The sequence below is a fragment of the Triticum aestivum genome, chromosome 7D, assembly GCF_018294505.1.
Source record: "Triticum aestivum cultivar Chinese Spring chromosome 7D, IWGSC CS RefSeq v2.1, whole genome shotgun sequence".
In the NCBI taxonomy this organism is placed as follows: Eukaryota; Viridiplantae; Streptophyta; class Magnoliopsida; order Poales; family Poaceae; genus Triticum; species Triticum aestivum.
This window is the reverse complement of record NC_057814.1, coordinates 495466766-495486885: the sequence shown is the minus strand read 5'-3', so window position 1 is coordinate 495486885 and position 20120 is coordinate 495466766. Positions and strand designations below refer to the sequence as shown.

The following is a 20120-nucleotide window of genomic DNA, read 5'->3' as shown; positions in this document are numbered from 1 at the left end:
CATACGGGATTGATTGAATCCTCGACACCGTGGTTCATCCGATGAGATCATCGTGGAACATGTGGGAGCCAACATGGGTATCCAGATCCCGCTGTTGGTTATTGACCGGAGAGGCGTCTCGGTCATGTCTGCATGTCTCCCGAACCCGTAGGGTCTACACACTTAAGGTTCGGTGACGCTAGGGTTGTAGAGATATATGTATGCGGAAACCCGAAAGTTGTTCGGAGTCCCGGATGAGATCCCGGACATCACGAGAGGTTCCGGAATGGTCCGGAGGTGAAGAATTATATATAGGAAGTCCAGTTTCGGCCACCGGGAAAGTTTCGGGGGTTACCGGTATTGTACCGGGACCACCGGAAGGGTCCCGGGGGTCCACCGGGTGGGGCCACCTATCCCGGAGGGCCCCATGGGCTGAAAGTGGAAGGGAACCAGCCCCTAGTGGGCTGGGCGCCCCCCCTTGGGCCTCCCCCCATGCGCCTAGGGTTGGGAACCCTAGGGTGGGGGGACTTCCCCCTTGGCTTGGGGGGCAAGGCAACCCCTTCCACCCCTTGGCCGCCGCCCCCCCAACCCTAGATGGGTTTTGGCCGGCCCCCCCTCCCAAGGGGGCCTATATAAAGGGGGGGAGGGAGGGCAGCAACCTACAGCCTTGGGCGCCTCCCTCTCCCCCTGCAACACCTCTCTCTCTGGCAGAAGCTCGGCGAAGCCCTGCCGGAGACCCGCTACATCCACCACCACGCCGTCGTGCTGCTGGATCTCCATCAACCTCTCCTTCCCCCTTGCTGGATCAAGAAGGAGGAGACGTCGCTGCACCGTACGTGTGTTGAACGCGGAGGTGCCGTCCGTTCGGCACTCGGTCATCGGTGATTTGGATCACGGCGAGTACGACTCCGTCATCCACGTTCATTGGGACGCTTCCGCTCGCGATCTACAAGGGTATGTAGATGCACTCCTTTCCCCTCGTTGCTAGTATACTCCATAGATGCATCTTGGTGAGCGTAGGAAAATTTTAAAATTATGCTACGATTCCCAACAGTCAATCCCTTCACGGTCAATCGCAACGGTGAGATCTCATAAAGATAGATATAAAAGATTACTAAAACGTAAAACAAAATAAAAGTAAATAAAACTCAGCGAGGTATTTTTGGTATATAGACCTGAAAATATATGAAGGAAAATAGACCCGGGAGCCATAGGTTTCACTAGAGGCTTCTCTCTTGAAAGAAAATAATACGGTGGGTGAACAAATTACTGTCGAGCAATTGATAGAAAAGCGCAAAGTTATGACGATATCCAAGGCAATGATTATAATATAGGCATCACGTCCGTGTCAAGTAGACCGACTCCTACCTGCATCTACTACTATTACTTCACACATCGTCCGCTATCCAGCATGCATCTAGAGTATTAAGTTCATAAATAACGGAGTAACGCCTTAAGCAAGATGACATGATGTAGAGGGATAAACTCAAGCAATATGATGAAACCCCCATCTTTTTACCCTTGATGGCAACAATACAAATACGTGCCTCGTTACCCGTACTTTGTCACTGGGTGAGGGCACCGCAAGATTGAACCCAAAACTAAGCACCTCTCCCATTGCAAGAACTACCAATCTAGTTGGCCAAACCAACCAATAATTCGAAAAGAAATACAAAGATATCAAATCATGCATATAAGAATTTAGAGAAGATTCAAATAATATTCATAGATAAGCTGATCATAAATTCACAATTCATCGGATCTCGACAAACACACCGCAAAAGAAGATTACATTGGATAGATCTCCAAGAACATCAAGGAGAACATTGTATTGAGAATCAAAGAGAGAGAAGAAGCCATCTAGCTACTAGCTATGGACCCGTAGGTCTGTGGTAAACTACTCACGCTTCACCGGAAGGGCAATAGGGTTGATGTAGAAGCCCTCCGTGATCGAACCCCCCTCTAGTAGAGTACCGGAAAAATCCTCCAAATGGGATCTCACGAGGTCAGAGACCTGCGGCAACGGAAAAGTATTTTAGTGGACGCTTCTGGTCATTTGGGAATATTTGGGAATTTATAGGCCAAGAATTAGGGTTAGAGGACCTCCGAGGGGCCCACAAGCCAGGGGCGCCCCCCACTAGGGCTCGCCCTGGAGGCTTGTGGCCTCCTCGGGACTCCTCTGACTTCATCTCCAAGTCCTACGTATGTCTTCTAGTCCAAGAAAAATCATCGCGAAAGTTTTATTCCGTTTGGACTCCGTTTGATATTCCTTTTCTGTAAAACTCAAAAACAAGGAAAAAACAGAAACTGACACTGGGCTCTAGGTTAATAAGTTAGTCCCAAAAATAATATAAAATAGCATATTAATGCATATAAAACATCCAAAACAGATAATATAATAGCATGGAACAATAAAAAATTATAGATACGTTGGAGACGTATCAGTAGCCCTTTGTGCCGATGTCGAGGTAGCCGAGAGTGTAGGGGTGGTGTAGCCGTGGTCGAGGTAGCCATGCGAAGATTGCCATGGTCGATGTCGAGTCGGGGTAGCCGGTGTCGAGGAAGTCGCCGTGGAGCCGCTGGCGCAAAGAGGCGCCGAGTTAGTCATGGGCGCAGTGGTGCGCCAGGAAGAAGACGTTGTTGACGAGGTGTCGCACCGGGTTTGCCAAACCCGGGGACACGTCGTAGACGAAGACACATGTCAATATTGCCAGCACCAGGCATGCGTAGACGGACGAAGGCGAAGTTGACGAAGCGCCACACCAGGCTTGCCAGGCCCGGGAACACGTCATGGACAAAGGCACACATCGGTGTTGCCAGCATCGGGCATGCTTAGACGAGGGACCTACACAAGTTGTACGCCATGTAGAGGAGTCAGAGAGGCCAACAGAGAAGGAGACTCGACGACAGTTGTGGCGCCAATCGGCGTGGGGCCGATGTCACCAACGGTGGACGAAGTAGACGAAGTGGTCGGGGAAGATGATGGTGACGCTGGCAACGGGCTGGTGTTGCATGAAGACGAAGGGAGTGCAAGGGCGTCGCCACTCGGGTGAGCGAGCGGAAACAACGCCGAAGAAGAGCGACGGCGGGCAGCAGCAACTGTGTTAGGAGTGCGGCATCGACGCTCGAAGTAGGCGAGAAAAACCCAACAACGTGACAAAGACCGGCGCGGACGGTGGCGTTCACACGCCAAGGGAGGCGCGCGCGGCGCATACCACAGGAAGTCGACGTGCGGGGACGGCGGGGTGGACCGCGGGGCGCGGCGCTACGGCCCGAAGGGGCGACAGCGGGAAGACCTAGGGGCAGCGGCGTGGACTGCGGTGCTACGACCTGAAGGGGCGGCGCAGCGCGGGTCGGTGCAGCCACGGGAATGGCCTTGTGCAATGGCAGGGACCGCGTGTTGCGGCCTTACAGCCTGAAGGGACGGTGTAGCGGCGGTGCAGCGGGTCGGTGCAGCCATGGGAACGGCCTCGGGCGGCAGCGGGAACCGTGTGCTGCGACCTTACAGCCTGAAGGGGCGGTGTAGCGGCGGCTCGCGGGTCGGGGTGGCCGCGGTGAGAACCACTTGCCGGCGGCGACAACCTGACAGGCGGCGGCGGAGGTAGCCGTCGGGAGGATCGCGGGGTGGCGGTGTGAACCGTGTGTTGCAGCAGGATGTCCCGAAGGGGCGTCGACGGGAGTGGCGTGCGGGCAGGGCAGCCGGCGGGATGACCTCGGGGCGGCGACATAGCGATCCAAAGGGACGACACGACAACAACCTGTGGCTCAATCGGCGGTAGGCGCGTGCTAGGGGACGGCTTGGTGGAGACAGGCGCGTGATCGGTTGATCAGACCGACGGCGGCGCTATACGCGCCATGGCGGGGACAATGCGCATATCAGAGTCGATGGCAACATTGTCGGTGATGTCCCGGTCGATGACGACGAAGACAGACCGGCAATGGAGACCACGCGGATGAGCGACCGGCGTCGACGCACGAAGGCGTCCCCTTGGCGGCGCGTCCAGTCTTGCCGCGAGGTTGATGACGAAGTGGCCAGTGTAGTCGACGCCGATGTCGAAGTAGAGGTGCAGGGGTCAACGGCGGCGGCGGGCGACGCAAACCAATCTTAGATCGGAAAACTAAAAAATAAACGCCGATCAAAGCGACCGGCGAGAGAGAGAAAATCCGGATTAAAGAATCGGGAAAAAGACTCTCTAGGGCAGCCGGTCGACACGGCCGGCGGACGAACCCTAGGTACGGACGACGCGGCCCCCAGCGACAGTCATGGAGGCCGACCGCCTGGGGGTGGCGCGCGGGCGGCGGCTAGGATTGGATCGGTTAGGCTGATACCATGTTAGAAGGATAGATAGGAATTGGTGGAGTTGTTGTTTATTGCTTGAGCCACGTGTACATATATATATAGGAGTACAATACCAATTTAAAGCAGTACTCCCTCTGTAAATTAATATAAGAGCGTTTAGATCACTACTTTAGTCATCTAAACGCTCTAAAAGCATTTAGATGACTAAAGTAGTGATCTAAACGCTCTTATATTAATTTGAGACTAAAGTAGTGATCTAAACGCTTTTATATTAATTTGAGCGTTTAGATAACTAAAGTAGTGATCTAAACGCTCTTATATTAATTTACAGAGGGAGTACAAAACAAGGCAGGAACAAATCCTATTCTATCATATACTTCCTAATAATCATAATACTCAACACTTCAAAATATTATTTCATCACGAAATTTTCCACGCGGGTCAAACATTCATCAATGTTTATCGTAAAAAGAATTCAAAATATCTTGACATTTTTCTACTATTGTTTTGAATTTTACTGTTCATCCAAGTGCATGTGAGCTCGGGATTAGAGGAGGGCTTTCGAAAAAGAAAACCCTAACGGGGAAGCAAACGTAACGTGATAAAACGTGAGCACAAGCAAGTAAGCAACCGGTGGCCTTGCCAAGTGTGAAGCCGGCGCCAACCTTACTGACAGGTGGGGCCCACGCCCGCGGTCCTCACACTGACAAGGCGGCCCCGCGCACCGTTCGTTGGCTTCTCGTTAAGCTAAACTACTAGTCGGCGAGAAGAAGGAATCGAAGTAGACGCAAGCCCACGCGAATCCCCGAACCCAATCGGAGCGACGAGAGGAACAAACCGGCCGACGAGGGGAAGGAAGGCCCGCCGCAGCGATGCAGACGCAGAGGTCACCGGCGATGGTGGGGGGAGGGCCCGGGTCAGCGGTCGGGTCGCCGTCCCCGGCGACGGTGCCGGTGAGGCGGCGCTGCGAGGGCACGGCCATGGGGGCCGTCACCCTCGACCTCCGCCCCGGCCTCGGCGTCGGCCCCTTCACCCTCGGTGAGTTTCCCCCAACAACCCTAGCGAACCAACCAACCGCCGTCGCCGCGTCGGTTGGGATCCGATTTCCGAACCCGTCGGTTGCTTCCTTTCGCCCCGCACGCGACAACGGAAGAGAAACCTGCGTTTGAAGCAACCGCTTAGCTGAAAGTTTCGATTTTTTTTGCCAATTCTGACACAAGAGCTCGGGGATGGTCCGTGCAGGGATGCCGATTTCCGATGCATTTGCGCAGATTGAACACCAGCCAAACATTTACGATGTTGTCCACGTGAAGTACTTCGACGAGGTTCGTGATGGGCAGCCCTTGTTTAGTGTTACCAGAGCCACCAAAATAACCTTAACTGATTGGTGTGGTTCATTCTGTGATTCCAGGAGCCTCTAAAGTTGGACTTCGTCATAAGCTTTCCGGATCACGGGTTTCACTTGCGCTTCGATCCTTGGTCGCAGGTTTGTTTCAGTCATATGCTTGGGTTTTCCTTATACTCTGGTTGCATTGTAGACATCGTTGATCTCACTTGTACTGAATTCATATATACAGTAGCATTTGTTTGTTGGTATTGAATACTGTACTGAAATGTTTATATAACCAAATTATAGTGGTTCTATGCTTCGTTGACAGTAGGAAGTGTAATGCAGACCCGTCAGTAGTTTAGTGCCGTAGTTATTTGAATTCTGCAGCAAAATTTACTTAAAGAATCTGGTATAAAAACTTGTACATGCTTTGCATTTGAGATTTGTGAAAAAATTCACTATCGATCAGGAAATCTTGTTCTTTTATTTTTCTCCTGCAGAGGCTTCGTCTCATCGAGATTTTTGATGTTAAGAGACTGCAATTGCGTTACGCGACGTCTTTAATTGGGTGAGGAGCTTCTACGCATTCCCTCTTTTCTGTTTAGTCTATTTTCAAGAACCCTTGGGTCGAGTAAAGCTTATATGTGGCATGGTCACTCATTTTTTGCCCTAACCGTTCAGCAAAAGGTTAGGTGCTGTGTTACTGACGATTTCCTTCTCCCTTCTATTCTTTCAGCGGTCCATCGACGCTAGCTACTTTTGTATCTGTTTATGCTCTATTTGGACCGACTTTCCCTGGGATATATGATAAAGAGAGGGGCATGTATACCCTCTTCTATCCAGTATGCCATGACAAATAGCCCTTGCTTTGTTTTATTTCTTTCAAGATTTTGTTCCATGTTCCATTTCTTGGTCTGTTTGGGTTTATCTTATTCACAAGATTTTGCAGGGTTTATCATTCGCATTCCCTATCCCCAGTCAATATACAAATTTCTTCAACAATGGGGAAGGTATGTTGCTAAATAGTCACATTCATTTCTGCATAACTATCATCCGCAGCATTTCTTCTCAGCTTCTTATTGCACTTGCAGTGGCAGATTTGCCCCTGGAATTTCCCGATGGAACAACTCCAGTTACGTGCCGTGTTTCTATATATGATAGCTCAACAGATAGCAAAGTTGGTGTTGGATCATTGATGGATAAGGCAGTTATTCCTGCCTTACCTGCGGGCAGCCTATATATGGAGGAAGTACATGCAAAGGTACATTGCCTATTTATTGATGATATTTCCAGTCCATTAATCCTGTGAAAACTGCAGAGATTTTCCTGTTTCATGATTCAGTAATCCATACGATCTGGTTTTACAACTGCACACCACCACCACCACCACCACCACCACCACAACAACAAAGCCTGAAGTCCCAAACAAGTTGGAGTAGGCTAGAGCTGAAACCTATAAGATCTCGCAACCAACTCATGGTTCTGGCACATGGATAGCTAGCTTCCACGCACCCCTGTCCATGGCTAGTTCTTTGGTGATACTCCACTCCTTTAGATCTCTCTTTACAGACTCCTGCCATGTCAAGTTCGGTCTACCCCGACCTCTCTTGACATTATCAGCACGCTTTAGCTGTCGGGTATGGAGCTTCTGGAGGCCTACGCTGAATATGCCCAAACCATCTCAGACGATGTTGGACAAGCTTCTCTTCAATCGGTGCTACCCCAACCCTATCACATATGTCATCATTCCGGACCCGGTCCTTCCTTGCGTGGCCACACATCCATCTCAATATGCGCATCTCCGCTACACCTAACTGTTGAACATGTTGCCTTTTAGTCGGCCACACTCAGTGCCATACAACATTTCGGGTCGAATCGCCGTCCTATAGAACCTGCCTTTTAGCTTTTGTGGCACTCTCTTGTCACAGAGAACACCAGAAGCTTGGCGCCACTTCATCCATCCGGCTTTGATTCGATGGTTCACATCTTCATCGATATCCCCATCCTTCTGCAGCAAAATGTTTTTGAGCAAGTATATACACCAAAAGAAAGTAAATGCAGAATTGTAGGTGAACAGCTGGTAGTGTATGTGTCATGCACCATTGTTACTGTCTTTTGTGCGTATGATAAAATACATATGTGACTGAATAAGCTCTCGACATAACATCACTGGAGCAAACCTTTTTTAAAGCTTCATCTTGTTTTCAGCTTGGTGAAGAGCTTTGGCTCACTACTGGGGGGCAGCATATTCCTTTCGGAGCATCGCCACAGGTGTAAATCATTGTACTGTCTGCTCTCTTTTTCTGAAGCATGCTTTAATGGTTTCTTACGTGATGATGCGGTATCTTTGGCAGGATATCTGGACCGAATTGGGTCGTCCATGTGGTATCCACCAAAAGCAGGTGTGCCTGTAATTTTGATTTTTTTTACTGAAGCATTGCAATATGGATTTTCATAGAGATTGTGGCAAGCTAATCTTTCAATTGTTACAAATAACATGTGCTAGATTACTAGAATGCATACTTTCCAGTTTATTCTTTGGAAACATGTATCTCTACCTCCATATTTTATCCTATACTGAGCTGGTGACGATAACCAGGATGTCACTTCTAGTTTATATTCTGGGCATGCTAGAGAAGCCAGAGTTTTCTGTTATTTCAAAGATCAGTAAACAATAAATGATTCCATGCACTCAAGCAATTCAACATATGGTCAAAAATATCCGAGGACATCTCAGTCTCATACTGAACTAGGTGTTTGGTGCTGTTGCAACATGTGAGTATTGGTAGAATACAATGTGGAAATTTGATCGAATAACCCAAAAAATATGCTTGGAACATGTGAAATGTCATAGTTCGACAAGTACTTTTCTTGCACTTGCAGATTGCTTTGAGGTTTGAGTGTTACTTGCAAAACAATGCTGCGTCAGATGCAGTTTAAAGATAAAGTAGCCAAAGCCCAAAAGGCTGTTTCACCTTTCGCTTTCTGATTTTCTGATTTATATTTTATATCCAGAACCATTATTTTACCTCTTGGTACATGTCAACTCTTCTGTAATATATGCTCTCCCTTTTTTGTTATTGAAAGAATAATATAAGGAAAGACCAAAATCCTAAGCACTCTCAATACTGCATTCTCATCTTTAACGCTTAGCACATCGTGCTCTCATGTTAGGTGGACCAAATGGTTATACACTCCGCATCCGACCTCCGCCCTCGGACTACTCTTTGTGGAGACTACTTCTACAACTACTTCTCGCGTGGTATAGATATCTTATTTGATGGTCAGGTATGGAGCTTTGTATAGTAGGTGTGCCTGCACACTTCAAAGTTTACAACATTTCTTTTGTGAGGTTCAACCAGCATGTTGACCAGTTGATTTTGTTTCATTGCAGACTCACAAGATAAAGAAGTTTGTTTTACATACAAACTTCCCTGGCCATTCTGATTTCAATTCGTACATGAAATGCAACTTTGTTATCTATGACGCTGAAGGTACGAACTGCTCGCTACAGTCAGTTTGCTGCTGATGAGGTCAATACTAATTAACTATTGGCTTTGTTTCAGCTGAAGGGGCGCAGCAGCCGGGTAACACTTCCAAAAATTGCATAACACCTCGAACAAAATGGGAACAGGTCAAGGTATGGTGTTCACCATGAGTTTATGCTGCATTGATTCCCATATAGATTTATCAGTTAACCTATAACTATCAGCTTTGCTTTGAGTTGCCATTTCATTACTAAACCTTTTGTGCTCCCTTTATGACAACTTGTTTTTCCTAGATTTATTTATGAGATATCTTGATCTTTTAATGGTCCTTCGTGAAAAGTTGGTGAATGACAGACTTTTTGAACTTGTATGCAAATAAATGAGTTACTGATGCTTCTTTGACCCCGGTAAAGAAAATGTTTCTTTGATTGGCATACAACTAAAAGTAAAATCAGGTCGTGGGCAATGTGCTCCCATATTTAAACAGCATCAGTTCTTTTACTTCTTAAAAGCAGCTCAGCATGCCATGTAGCAATTGTTTGAGCAGTAACGCTGTTTCTCGGTCATGGCCATTATTTTTCTTTTGATTTCTCATGCTTATTTGCTAACTGACTAATGTGTGTTGATTCTACTGTATTAGGAGATCCTTGGCGACTGCGGTCGAGCAGCAATCCAGACGCAGGGCTCGATGAATAACCCATTTGGATCAACTTTCGTCTATGGATACCAAAATATTGCTTTTGAGGTGGGCTACCTATCACTCGGCATCAGAAACCTTCTTTTCCTGCGCGAACTGTGTCATCAATTTGTTTGTTATCACTCTGATCTGACATTGGCAACTCTTCTGTTCCCATTGACCAACAGGTGATGAAAAATGGATATATCGCCACCGTTACTCTCTTCCAGTCATGATTAGCATAGTCGCACCAGCACCCGCACCTGATGTACGCGGCATGCAATGTCTGTGAAGCATGCCCCTTCTTTACGTTGTAAATTAACCTGTATATCCCACTCATTGTACAGGAACTGCGTTCCTCGGGTCTCTCTGTAAATATCATTCCATCACTATTGTTTTATGAACTAATTAATCATGATGTCGGCGTGATTCCGTATCACCCTGAACACAACCTTGTACAGGGCTTCTTTTGCTGTCAGGATACCTTGAACAATAATTCCGTGCAAAATCAAACTCCTTCCATTCTGAGTCGGCAAAAGGGAACAGAAATGTTAAAATCTGACAACTGGGTTGGCAAATTATGTTGTCGTGAGTATGACAATTTCCTTAAACCAACACGGCAAATCCAAGAATGAAAATGCTTAAAAAGAAAACTATTTGCCAACCGGGGAGTTAACCTTACGTGTGACAACCTCTAAGGCAGCCTTAGGCACAAACCGAACACCTTTATAGCGAAATCCAAGGACAGAAATGTTAAAAAGAAAATTAGTCTCTCTGTTTCAAAATAGATAACTCAACTTTGTACTAACTTTAATACAAAGTTAATATAAAGTTGGATCATCTATTTTGGAACGGAGGGAGTATTTTTTTCTAGCGCAACCAAGTGACATAAATGTGTATCCCTTCAGACGGGTAGTACATAGGGTGTGCGCGTTTTTTATGTCGCTGATTCTGACTAATTTAATATATGTTATACGCCATCAAAATTGTATATTTAGAAACTTTGCTTGAATATGAATCCAATGACATGCTTTTTATGTCCGGCATGCGAACGGAATATGATACAAGTACATGTTTAGAAACTTTGTTTGAGTACGAATGGTATATGATACATGTACCCGGCACACCTGACCGGTGTGACTGAGTTTGATGAAAAAATATCAACATTTAAAATATCAAATACTATCTCCGGAACAAAATGTAAGACCTTTTTATGTCCTATGCAAAATCAAAAATTTGGTCAAATGGACCTTTTTTTTTGAATTGTGGTCAAACAGACTTGGGATAGAAGCAATATGCAAAGTACTCCTATCTGAAACGGAGGGAGTGCTCCAAATTCTTGATAAGACTGCACAAAACGAAATCAAAAAACAAACACAAGAAGCTCCGACTGAATAAACGCCAGAGGCGGCGGCACCAGGAAAGCGAAGCCCTCTCCCTCTACAGTCTCTCCACGCGGGGCACAGATCACCACTCGTCGCCGCCGCACCTCCACGCCGGTGGATATGGAGCGCGCCGGCTCCGGCGCCGGCGCCGCGCCGGGGGTCCCTGCGGCAGGGGAGGGCGCCGCGGCGGCGGCGGCGGCAGCGGCGACCCCGGTGGCAGGGGCAGGGGTGGTGAAGGGGAGGTCGTGCAAGGGCTGCCTCTTCTACTCGTCGGTGCTCAGGTCCAAAGGGCGCGGCCCCGTCTGCGTCGGCGTCACCCGCGGCATCCCCCAAGGTCGAAGATCGCGCCCGCACCACCCTCCTCCTCTCCTCTTCTCTTACCCTCGATTGCCTGCTGCTTGCTTTAGGGTCTCTAGTGGGCTAGGGTTCCCCTGTTCCTAGTTCAGCCATTAGCCATGCAATCTGTGCCCCCTGAGCTTTCGCTGGGCTCCCTGTTCTGCACAAGATTTCGTTTTTTGCGGTGATGCACACACGCACCAACCATGGGGATGCATAGGGATTAGGGCTCCTGTGTTGTTTGCAAACAGGGATACCCATTCCCACACACCGGGAAGAAATCACCTTGATTGCAACTCATGTCTTCAGTGGAATTCGACAAAATTGCAATGCTCACATCATAGGTTTATCTGGAAACTAAGCTGTATTGTGGTACTGGGTTTCCCCATTCTGTTAGTTGCATAACGGAGACAAACAAAGTTCGCAACCGTACAATGGGAAAACATGAAACGGGAAACAGCTCGGCACGCCTGAGGAAAACCCACTGTCCGCCCCTGCTTCCGGAAAAAGACAATTGGACGAAAACAAATCCTAGCACCATCCCGTCAAACATTCAAAGTTATCACATCCCATACTGACGTGTAACATCAGTGCCACAAAAGAGTTCTACCAATCAATCTAGTAGGCTATCGATCATACAGATCCCAGGAAGCTTGCTGTAAAAGTATTCTCTACTACTGCCAGTTAGTGTTAATACCTGGACCTGTGGGAAGGATAAGCGCCTGGGTTTGTTTGTTGACTCTTCAGAGCAGTACAAGAAAGTCACTGCATTTATGTGATTATGTCATTACGTATCAGATTCTGGATCTTCTGTTGAGTTTATATGTGCCACCGATGTTCTGGGAACCGCACAAGGACAATCGAGTGTATGAGATTAGGTCCTCATTATGTGACTGCAAAGATGGCTAGAAGCAGATATCCAGAATGTTGTTGATCAACCTAGGTTCACCAATAAACTCTTGTATTTCATTTGTACTCTGTACTGATGATCAGTTGAATATGCAAAATCAGTAAAAAAAATACGATCCATTCTATAACTTTGAGATTGTCTCTCATGACAATCTCTGCAGAACAGCAGAAGTACCGCTTCCTATCATGAATGTTTATCTCTGTATCATGTGCACTGGATTTATCGTCTCACCAGTCACCATAGCAGTAATAATAGCTGACTTAAATTCCTGACTTAATTTTATCTGATTTTTGTGATTCTTAACTTTTGGGTTGACTTGTTTTGTCCTATTCTGGGTGTTTTGAACTTGCTACGGATACCAGTTCCTGATCGTATGGTTGGAGAAATTGAGCTGGGAGCTATCCAAGAAGGTCGCAACCTGTCCAACTTCAAATATGCATGTGCTGGATATTCCATATACCTAGATGACAAGGATAGCTCTACAGTGAAGGGAGAGAAGCATGCAGAGCTCCCTATCTGTGTTGGAGTTGAGGTATTTCTTCTTCTTCTTAAGCATTTATTGCTCTGAAATTGTGCTTAACATGTCAGCTCACACATAAGCAGTATGTCAGTGTGACTTAATGTGCATGGGAATTATGCTGTCTGTTTATGGTTTATACTGTATAGGCCGTCTTAGTATAGCAGGCATAGTCTATGACAGTTGATTTTTTTTATAAAAGAAGCAATTTAGTGTGCAAGCCTAGTTCTGTATTATGTATATGGAAAAAATGGCTGGCGTGTTCATGGCAATCCATATACCTTTTATTTGTTTACAATGATGAATTGATGCCACTTCCCTTCTTTTCTCAATCACAGTAGGAATGAATGCTGGGCATGCCATAACAGTAAACATATATTCTTGATCTTTTCCCTAATATGTTTATTATTATTATTGAAACTGCTTGGCCAGTATCTTACTGTAAGTATATGTCAAAGGATAAATTATGTGTAAGCAAGAAGTGTTTTTCTTTTTTCTTTTTCTGCAGCTATTGACAGACAGAGCTCCAACTAAACAAGCTCCAGCTCACGTGACTAAACAAGCTCCAGCTCACATGAAAAAAGATGGTAAGGAAAATATTTATTTTATTGCCTGACAAGTATGTAACTGTATAAAATAATACTACAATAGCAACTGCAAAGCCTACCACGGTATGCTAGATCACTGCCAGAGCCCAGAGGTGCTTAACATGTCACACTTTCCTTCAGTAGCCTCTGTACTGCAGATTCTCTGTAGAATGTAATGAACGGTCTCACCTGTTACTTATAGCCTGCCTGTTAATGAAGAAATGAGTGGATATGCTAATGTTGCATCGTTGGTTATTGCATGATTCAAAGCTGCCAAATCTTATTCTTAAAGTTAATTTTGCCACAGTAGACAAACAATACAGAAAATGTTCCCTAAAACATAATATCAGAAAAGGTACTTTAATTTACTCGCGGTGATTGGAGGAACTGGATCCTAAAGTAGTCTGCATTCTGAGTCGAATAATCTTGGAGCTCGCCTATATCTCAGTGTGCCTGAAACTAAACTTATTTTACGTTGGTTAGTAAGACTCGCTCTTCACGAGAAAGATGTGATGATTAACTTATTGGATCTAGAAATTTCACTCATCTTGATAACATTGCAGCTACTCAAGCACATGGGCACAAACCTGCGCTGACACAAGCCGATTTCATAACCAAGTACGTTGCTCTTTTGGTTTAAACTCTAATCGAGTCCATGGATTTGCATTGAATTTTAACAAACGGCGAATTTTCAACTGAACCTGCAGATTTCAGAGGAATGCTGGGCTTGTGGCCAGTGGTGTGGTTAGGAACATGAATAAAGTTGGGACTTACGTCAAAGACACTGTGGATGACATCCTGTACCCATACCGCAAGCGTCCCAAGTAAAACCCAGCTCTTGTTCTCCTTAAATCCTGGAGTAGAATAGAGAAAAAATGTGGGAGCATGTAACCTATTACTTCAGGGGACACTAGCGTAGGAGTAGCCTTGCTTGGTTTCTGAGGCTCTGGCTGGGATTTCGCTGTTTGTCAGTTGCCTAACGCTAGCAGGCTGTTGTATGCCTGTTTTGCTTCTTATCGTGTTTCCTTCGGTAGAGCCTCTCTGCTCCCCAACTTGCAATGCCATCTTCATTCTGCTGGTTCCTCCAGCAATGTATGGGATGCAATGTAACAAAACTATGAAAGAGCTCATCTTTCGCCTATTTGAGGCTAGCCTTTGGAGAATAATAAATTAATAATAGGCTGCCATTTTGGCTTCCTTTGCTGGATTTATTTGGATTCATGGCAGTGTCTTGGTATTACTGAGGAAATCTTATTTGCAGTAGTCAGAAAAACCGTCGATTTGTTGTTTCTTACTTCCTGGCATGCCGGCGTGCTCCTCATATTACTGGAACCATTGTGTAAATCATATATGGTGTGTCATCGTCATAACAATGTCATCGTCAGGTATTACCGTTGATTTTTTCTTTCTTGCCCTGGAACTGTATTTTCCTTTCCTTTATCCTGAAGCATCCAAATGGCCCAATTGCCTTCTATACCTCTTCGTATCCTCAATACTTTATTTACTATAGTCGTGTGAGCCATTCGTAAAGCTCATTTCTGGGTACAAGTATATACTACAATAACAATATCTGCGTGTGTATAGCAGAACGGACAATGTAGTTCAAATCATGTTGCCGCCGCGCTTCAGTGGAGGCTTCAGCTCCGTTGTAGTGTGGCCGCGGCTGCGGTCTTCTCCCAGACGGCGTAGTCGTTGCCGTGCGCCGTGGTCACGAACCCGGCTGGGATCACCGCCCCGACGTCGTACCTGGACCCGATCTTCACCACCACCTTGCCGTCGATCTCGGCGACGTAGGCGTCCCCTTCGTGCATGAGGATCTTCAGGGCGCTCGTCGCCGTGATGCCGTTGCGCTTCCTGATCGCCACCAGGGCCGCGATCTGGTCCTTGAACCCCAGGTTGAAGAAATGGTCGTAGAACTGCAAATCATTGAAGCAACAATTCTGAGTTTCCTGAATGAATGAATGGTCGTGACTTAGTGAGAGTGAAGGCGAGCTCGGAGCTGTTTGCTTACGATGCATGGGATGCCGGGATGGGTGAGGATGTACGCGTAGCCCTGCATGACCTTGTCGTAGGGGAATGGCCACTTGGCCTGGGTGGAGCCGGTGTCGTGGTTGTCGACGAAGGTGACGGCCTTGGCCGGCCACCACCCCATCACGCCGGGAGCCTTCCCCTGCGGGTCGATCAGCCGCCACAGCTCGCCCTCCACGGCGGCGTTCAGAATCCCTTTGGTCGTGAAGTCGAACACCATGCCCGCAGACGCAACGCCGCCCACCTTGTCCACCCAGTTCACCAGATTCTGCCGATGCGCGTCCTGGTCGTAGTTGGGCTTGCCGTCGCCGCCGGGGACCATGTCGTCCCAAATCTCGGCCACGGCGAGGCTCGGGGACGTGCCGTCAATGTACACCTTGGCCATCTCCGGCGAGTAGCCCTTGGCGAAGTCCAGGCGCCACGCGTCGAAGCCGAGGTCGCTCTTGAGCCAGAGGAGCCACTCCTTGAGCTCCCTTTGGACGCGTTCATTGAGGTGATCGATGTCAGGCGCGTGGTCGAAGTCAGCGCCGGTGTCGAGGTTGGCGGTGCCGTCGGAGTAGGTGGTGTCGTCGCGGCAGATCATGTGGGGGCCCCAGTCGAGGCGGCCGTCGGAGGTGCCGCCCTCGTAGATGCAGTAGATGCCGCGGCTGTCCTTGTAGTCGGCGCACCGGTGGTTGATGACGATGTCGGCGATCGCCTGCACGCCCTTGCCGTGGAGCGCCGCGATGAGCGACTTGAGCTCCGCCGCGTTGCCGTACTTGGATGCGTCGATGTCGTACAGCCGACCTGGCATGTAACCTGCACCCAAGTCGATCGTTTTAGTTTGTATCTATACCTGATCCTATTTGTACATTTTTCTTTTTCGTCACTAGTGTAGTACTAATATCTTTTGAAATCTATTGCCCGCCTCTCCTCCAGTTCAAATTTTTAGACAGTGCATGAATTTAATACGATATCACAGCCGGAGGTCGGGAAGTGTTGAAACATATGGTCTGCCTATTCCATGGGTTCGGACTTTTGGATAACCGGATTGGTTCATGGATGCAGTCAACTCATACTGTACTTTGCATCGCAATCGAACTTAGCATGTTGTCCGTCCCACGGCCACGCGTCTATGATTGAATGATTCCCTCCCTTCTTTTTTTGTTGCCTCTAGATGTTGAGACACGAATGATTTAGTGGGAAGAGGGAGGGGGAGACTGGAGGAGGACCTTCGTTGGCGACAGAGTGCGACGGCGGCGGGAGCCAGACGTGGGTGACTCCGGCGGCGGCGATGTCATCGACCTTGCCCATCATCATGTTGTACCACCCACCGCTCTGCTTCCACGACTCCCAGTTGAACCCCTGCAACATGATTTCGCGCCATGAACAAACATCCATTAAGCTCCCACAGTTAATGAAACCCCTGAGCTCAAATTCTTTTCCTCAGAGAATCAAACCAAACCCCCACAGATACGCACGCGTACCTGAAACAGGACCTGGTGGCCGGATGCCAGCCCGGCGAACAGAAGCAGCAGCAGCAGCAGCAGCGAGAAACAGCACAGGTGGGTGTTCTTCCCCATGGCTCTATCTCAAAAGGCACTCTGCTTCTTCTCCGAATGACTGGCCGGTTGATGGCTACAAGGGTACTACGTGCTTGGTATTTATAGGCAGGGGACTCGATGGTACTCCAGAATTTAGCACGAGCTGCTACGCACTGTGGAGTGTTGCTTGCAGGCAATGCAGGGGTACCGAACTCTGTTATGGAAAAGAGAGGGAGTAATTGATGATGGTCAAGTCAAGTAGGGGCGGCACTGGCACAGCCTCCATGGAAAACGATCGATGATCCAAGTTGAGATCGCAAAGCAGCATTGCCTTTTGCTTTCGGAGCAACCGATTGTCTGAAGAAAAATAAGCATGGAAGGATTCGTGCAAAAGATTGTCATGCCTTCAAGGCAGAACACACCTCTCGGCGATTGACTTACCAATGTTCCAAGATTGGCTTGTTGATTTGCACGTAAATATTCTGACGCGGAGCAAATCTGAAGCTGGAACCGAGAACTGCGGCGTGCTTGGCAGAAGGGCCATGGAAACATCAGATCGAAGACACTCCTGTTGTGTCAGAGGAATGAACGGCGGGAAACGAAGCCGTAAAGTAACTGCTGCGCCTCCACAGCATGATGGTGAGTCATACAAGTATGTACTGTTGTAGACGAATGGCGTGTCAGTGTTGCGTGAAGGCGAGAGCGAATTGCGACAGTGACACCTTTTGTCCTCGGTACTAGCGCGTCCGTGTTGCAGACACTGTCAGCAGCAAATGCAGGCAAAATTTCGTGTTTTGACCCTTTTCACATCTAAAATCAGGATCTGATCCCGGTTTGATTTTTTTTGACATTTGACCCTTTTGGCTACCGCCGGAACCTTCGGCGGTAGATGTGTACAGGCTACCGCCGTCCTCCCTGGCGGTAGGTTGCTTTGACGGCCGTCTGGCCGTTAACGGGGTCTGACGTGGCAAAGGGACCTACCGCCGCACCCCTCAGCGGTAGGCTCCAACACCCTACCGCCGAGGTCTCTGGCGGTAGGGTCCTGGAGATAAGGTTCGGTGGGGTTCACTCACCACCCACCCACTCCACTCATCTTCTTCCTCCCCGAGCTCACACTCTCTCCCCCTTTTCTCCCCCACCCAAGCACCCACTAGATCCACCTCCATTGCTTGAGATTTGTCCCGTGGATCGAGGCCATTTGCATCACCCAAGGTACCTCCCCCATCCCCCTTCATTTGGTTGGTTCAAATCATCTAGTTTTGTTGGAATCAACTAGTTTTGCAACCCCCCTAGTTCTTCCTCTAGTTTAGCATTTATTGTGCATTTATGGCACATTTATGGGGCATTTATGGTGTATTTATGGTTGATCTAAGTAATATGTGTCACTCTTTGTTGTGGCAAGCTAGCTTAAGAGTTAGGGTTAGGGGTTTAGTTAGGTTAGGGTTAGGGTTAGTGCTATGATTAAGGTATACTAGTTGTTAGATTCAAAATCTTATATTTTAGATAGTTCATCCATATGAAATGACTGGTCCATGGATGACTCAATTTTGTTCCATTGTTTTTAGATGGATAAACTAGTGAATGTGCATTATTTGGACAAGGCGGCTTTCATGGATGGAAATGCCGACGAAGGGGAGGAGGCCATGGTTTTTGACACAAGCCCGAGCTATGATGATATTGTCGTGAAAGTGAGAAACGTCCTCAATTGGATTAACCCAAGTGATGGTGTGAAGCTTATTGGACGGTATGATGTGGGAGTGGGAGTAAGATCTCGATTAAAGAGTATGCCCATCACCTCTCAATTGCATTGGGATGTTTATAAGGAGAAAGTTGAGGGATCACAAGACAAGTCACTTGAGTTATTTGCCACAAGACAAGTAAAGGTTGAAGTTCCTCAGCCACTACTTGACTTGAACCGGAATGTGTCCTCCCCAATACATGATGCTGTCGTGGTGTATGACCACAATGCGGCTAGCCAACCACCAAGTAGCCAACCAAATGAAGAGGACATAAATGCTAGAGCAATAGTTCTTGTAGGTGATGATCATGTTGAAGATGAGGCCGTTGCTCATGTTGATGAACATGCAAATGTTCATGTTGATGAAGATGCCATTGCTCATGTTGATGGAGATGCTATTGCTCAAGAAGATGTGTATGCGGAAGAAGAAGAGATTCATTACAATCCCCTTGGTGACTTGGATGTCATTGTGCATCAACAAGACATGGACCGGAACCTACCTTATAGCCGTATGTGTAGGTATGAGTCGGATGATGAGGGTCCACCGGAAGAATTGGATGAGGATGGATTCACGCCGCAAGAAAATCAAATTTACAAGAAGGTCAATGGCAAGGAAAGAGGACCCTCTTTGTTTCGTGATCTTAGCCTTGCCGACAAGGCCGTTGTTGATGGTGGCATGAGGTTGGGCTTGATCGAGCCATCGCCTTGCCCGAGGATGGGTGATCCAAGGCCACCGGGTGAGGACGAGAATGCTCATTTGAAGAAAGGGATCAAGTTTGGTTGTTTGCAAGAGTTCAAGATATGGTTGAGTGACTATGCCATTCGGAACCATAGGCTGTTCGTTGTTGGTCATTCCAACAAAAAATTGCGCTACACAATCAAAATGTGACAAAGAAGGTTGCCCATGGAAGGTCCGTGGAAGAAAGATCAAGGAAACCGGGCAATGGGAGTTGAAGAGTTGTGTGGCCACCCACAAGTGCATACTGCCGGAGAAAGCGCACCGAAGCAAGGGACACCGCCAACTCACGTCCGAGTATCTAGGCTATAAATTGTTGAATGAGATATCCCATGATCCAACCGTGAAGGTGAAGTTCCTCATGAGTTCGGTCTTCGAAAGATTCGGGTACCCGGTCAAGTATGGAAAGGCGTGGATGGCCAAGGCAAACGCTATAAGGATGTTGCATGGTGATTATGTCGCCGCGTACAACATTCTTCCGAGAATGTTGGGAGCCATTGCTCATCGGAACCTGGGCATGCGCCATAGGGCCGAGTCAATCGAGGGAGTGTTTCATCGAGCTTTTTGGAGCTTTGGGAAATGCATCG

At 47.6% G+C, this 20120-nt stretch overlaps 3 protein-coding genes across 3 annotated transcripts; 2 read left to right on the top strand and 1 right to left on the bottom strand.

The window, feature by feature from the left end:
* The first annotated feature begins 5018 nt into the window (after window positions 1-5018).
* Window positions 5019-10233, top strand: LOC123166179 (PHAF1 protein At3g51130). The gene is made up of 14 exons (XM_044583948.1): window positions 5019-5317; window positions 5522-5604; window positions 5691-5765; window positions 6110-6177; window positions 6346-6451; window positions 6559-6619; window positions 6701-6870; window positions 7818-7880; window positions 7964-8011; window positions 8784-8897; window positions 9004-9103; window positions 9176-9249; window positions 9738-9842; window positions 9962-10233. Exons 1-14 carry the CDS (start codon window positions 5152-5154, stop codon window positions 10007-10009), a joined length of 1281 nt encoding a protein of 426 aa, XP_044439883.1. The 5' UTR covers window positions 5019-5151; the 3' UTR covers window positions 10010-10233.
* A 920-nt stretch (window positions 10234-11153) lies between these two features.
* LOC123164938 (uncharacterized) lies at window positions 11154-14729 on the top strand. The gene is made up of 5 exons (XM_044582556.1): window positions 11154-11492; window positions 12767-12936; window positions 13430-13508; window positions 14072-14126; window positions 14216-14729. The coding sequence occupies exons 1-5, from the start codon at window positions 11279-11281 to the stop codon at window positions 14334-14336; spliced, it is 639 nt and encodes a 212-aa protein (XP_044438491.1). The 5' UTR covers window positions 11154-11278; the 3' UTR covers window positions 14337-14729.
* Window positions 14730-14745: 16 nt separating this feature from the next.
* LOC123164937 (alpha-amylase type A isozyme) lies at window positions 14746-17209 on the bottom strand. The gene is made up of 4 exons (XM_044582555.1): window positions 17003-17209; window positions 16748-16880; window positions 15520-16334; window positions 14746-15424 (listed from the first exon to the last, which is right to left on the bottom strand). The coding sequence occupies exons 1-4, from the start codon at window positions 17096-17098 to the stop codon at window positions 15146-15148; spliced, it is 1323 nt and encodes a 440-aa protein (XP_044438490.1). The 5' UTR covers window positions 17099-17209; the 3' UTR covers window positions 14746-15145.
* Window positions 17210-20120: the final 2911 nt, after the last annotated feature.

Coding starts and splice junctions, on each gene's coding strand:
- LOC123164937 (XM_044582555.1), bottom strand. CDS start 17,098: ATGGGGAAGAACACCCACCTGTGCTGTTTCTCGCTGCTGCTGCTGCTG. Junction 16,881..17,002: donor GCCACCAGGTCCTGTTTCAG/GTACGCGTGCGT, acceptor ATCATGTTGCAG/GGGTTCAACTGGGAGTCGTG. Junction 15,425..15,519: donor ATCCCGGCATCCCATGCATC/GTAAGCAAACAG, acceptor AATGATTTGCAG/TTCTACGACCATTTCTTCAA.
- LOC123166179 (XM_044583948.1), top strand. CDS start 5,152: ATGCAGACGCAGAGGTCACCGGCGATGGTGGGGGGAGGGCCCGGGTCA. Junction 9,104..9,175: donor TGTTATCTATGACGCTGAAG/GTACGAACTGCT, acceptor GCTTTGTTTCAG/CTGAAGGGGCGCAGCAGCCG. Junction 9,843..9,961: donor ACCAAAATATTGCTTTTGAG/GTGGGCTACCTA, acceptor ATTGACCAACAG/GTGATGAAAAATGGATATAT.
- LOC123164938 (XM_044582556.1), top strand. CDS start 11,279: ATGGAGCGCGCCGGCTCCGGCGCCGGCGCCGCGCCGGGGGTCCCTGCG. Junction 12,937..13,429: donor CTATCTGTGTTGGAGTTGAG/GTATTTCTTCTT, acceptor CTTTTTCTGCAG/CTATTGACAGACAGAGCTCC. Junction 13,509..14,071: donor AGCTCACATGAAAAAAGATG/GTAAGGAAAATA, acceptor ATAACATTGCAG/CTACTCAAGCACATGGGCAC.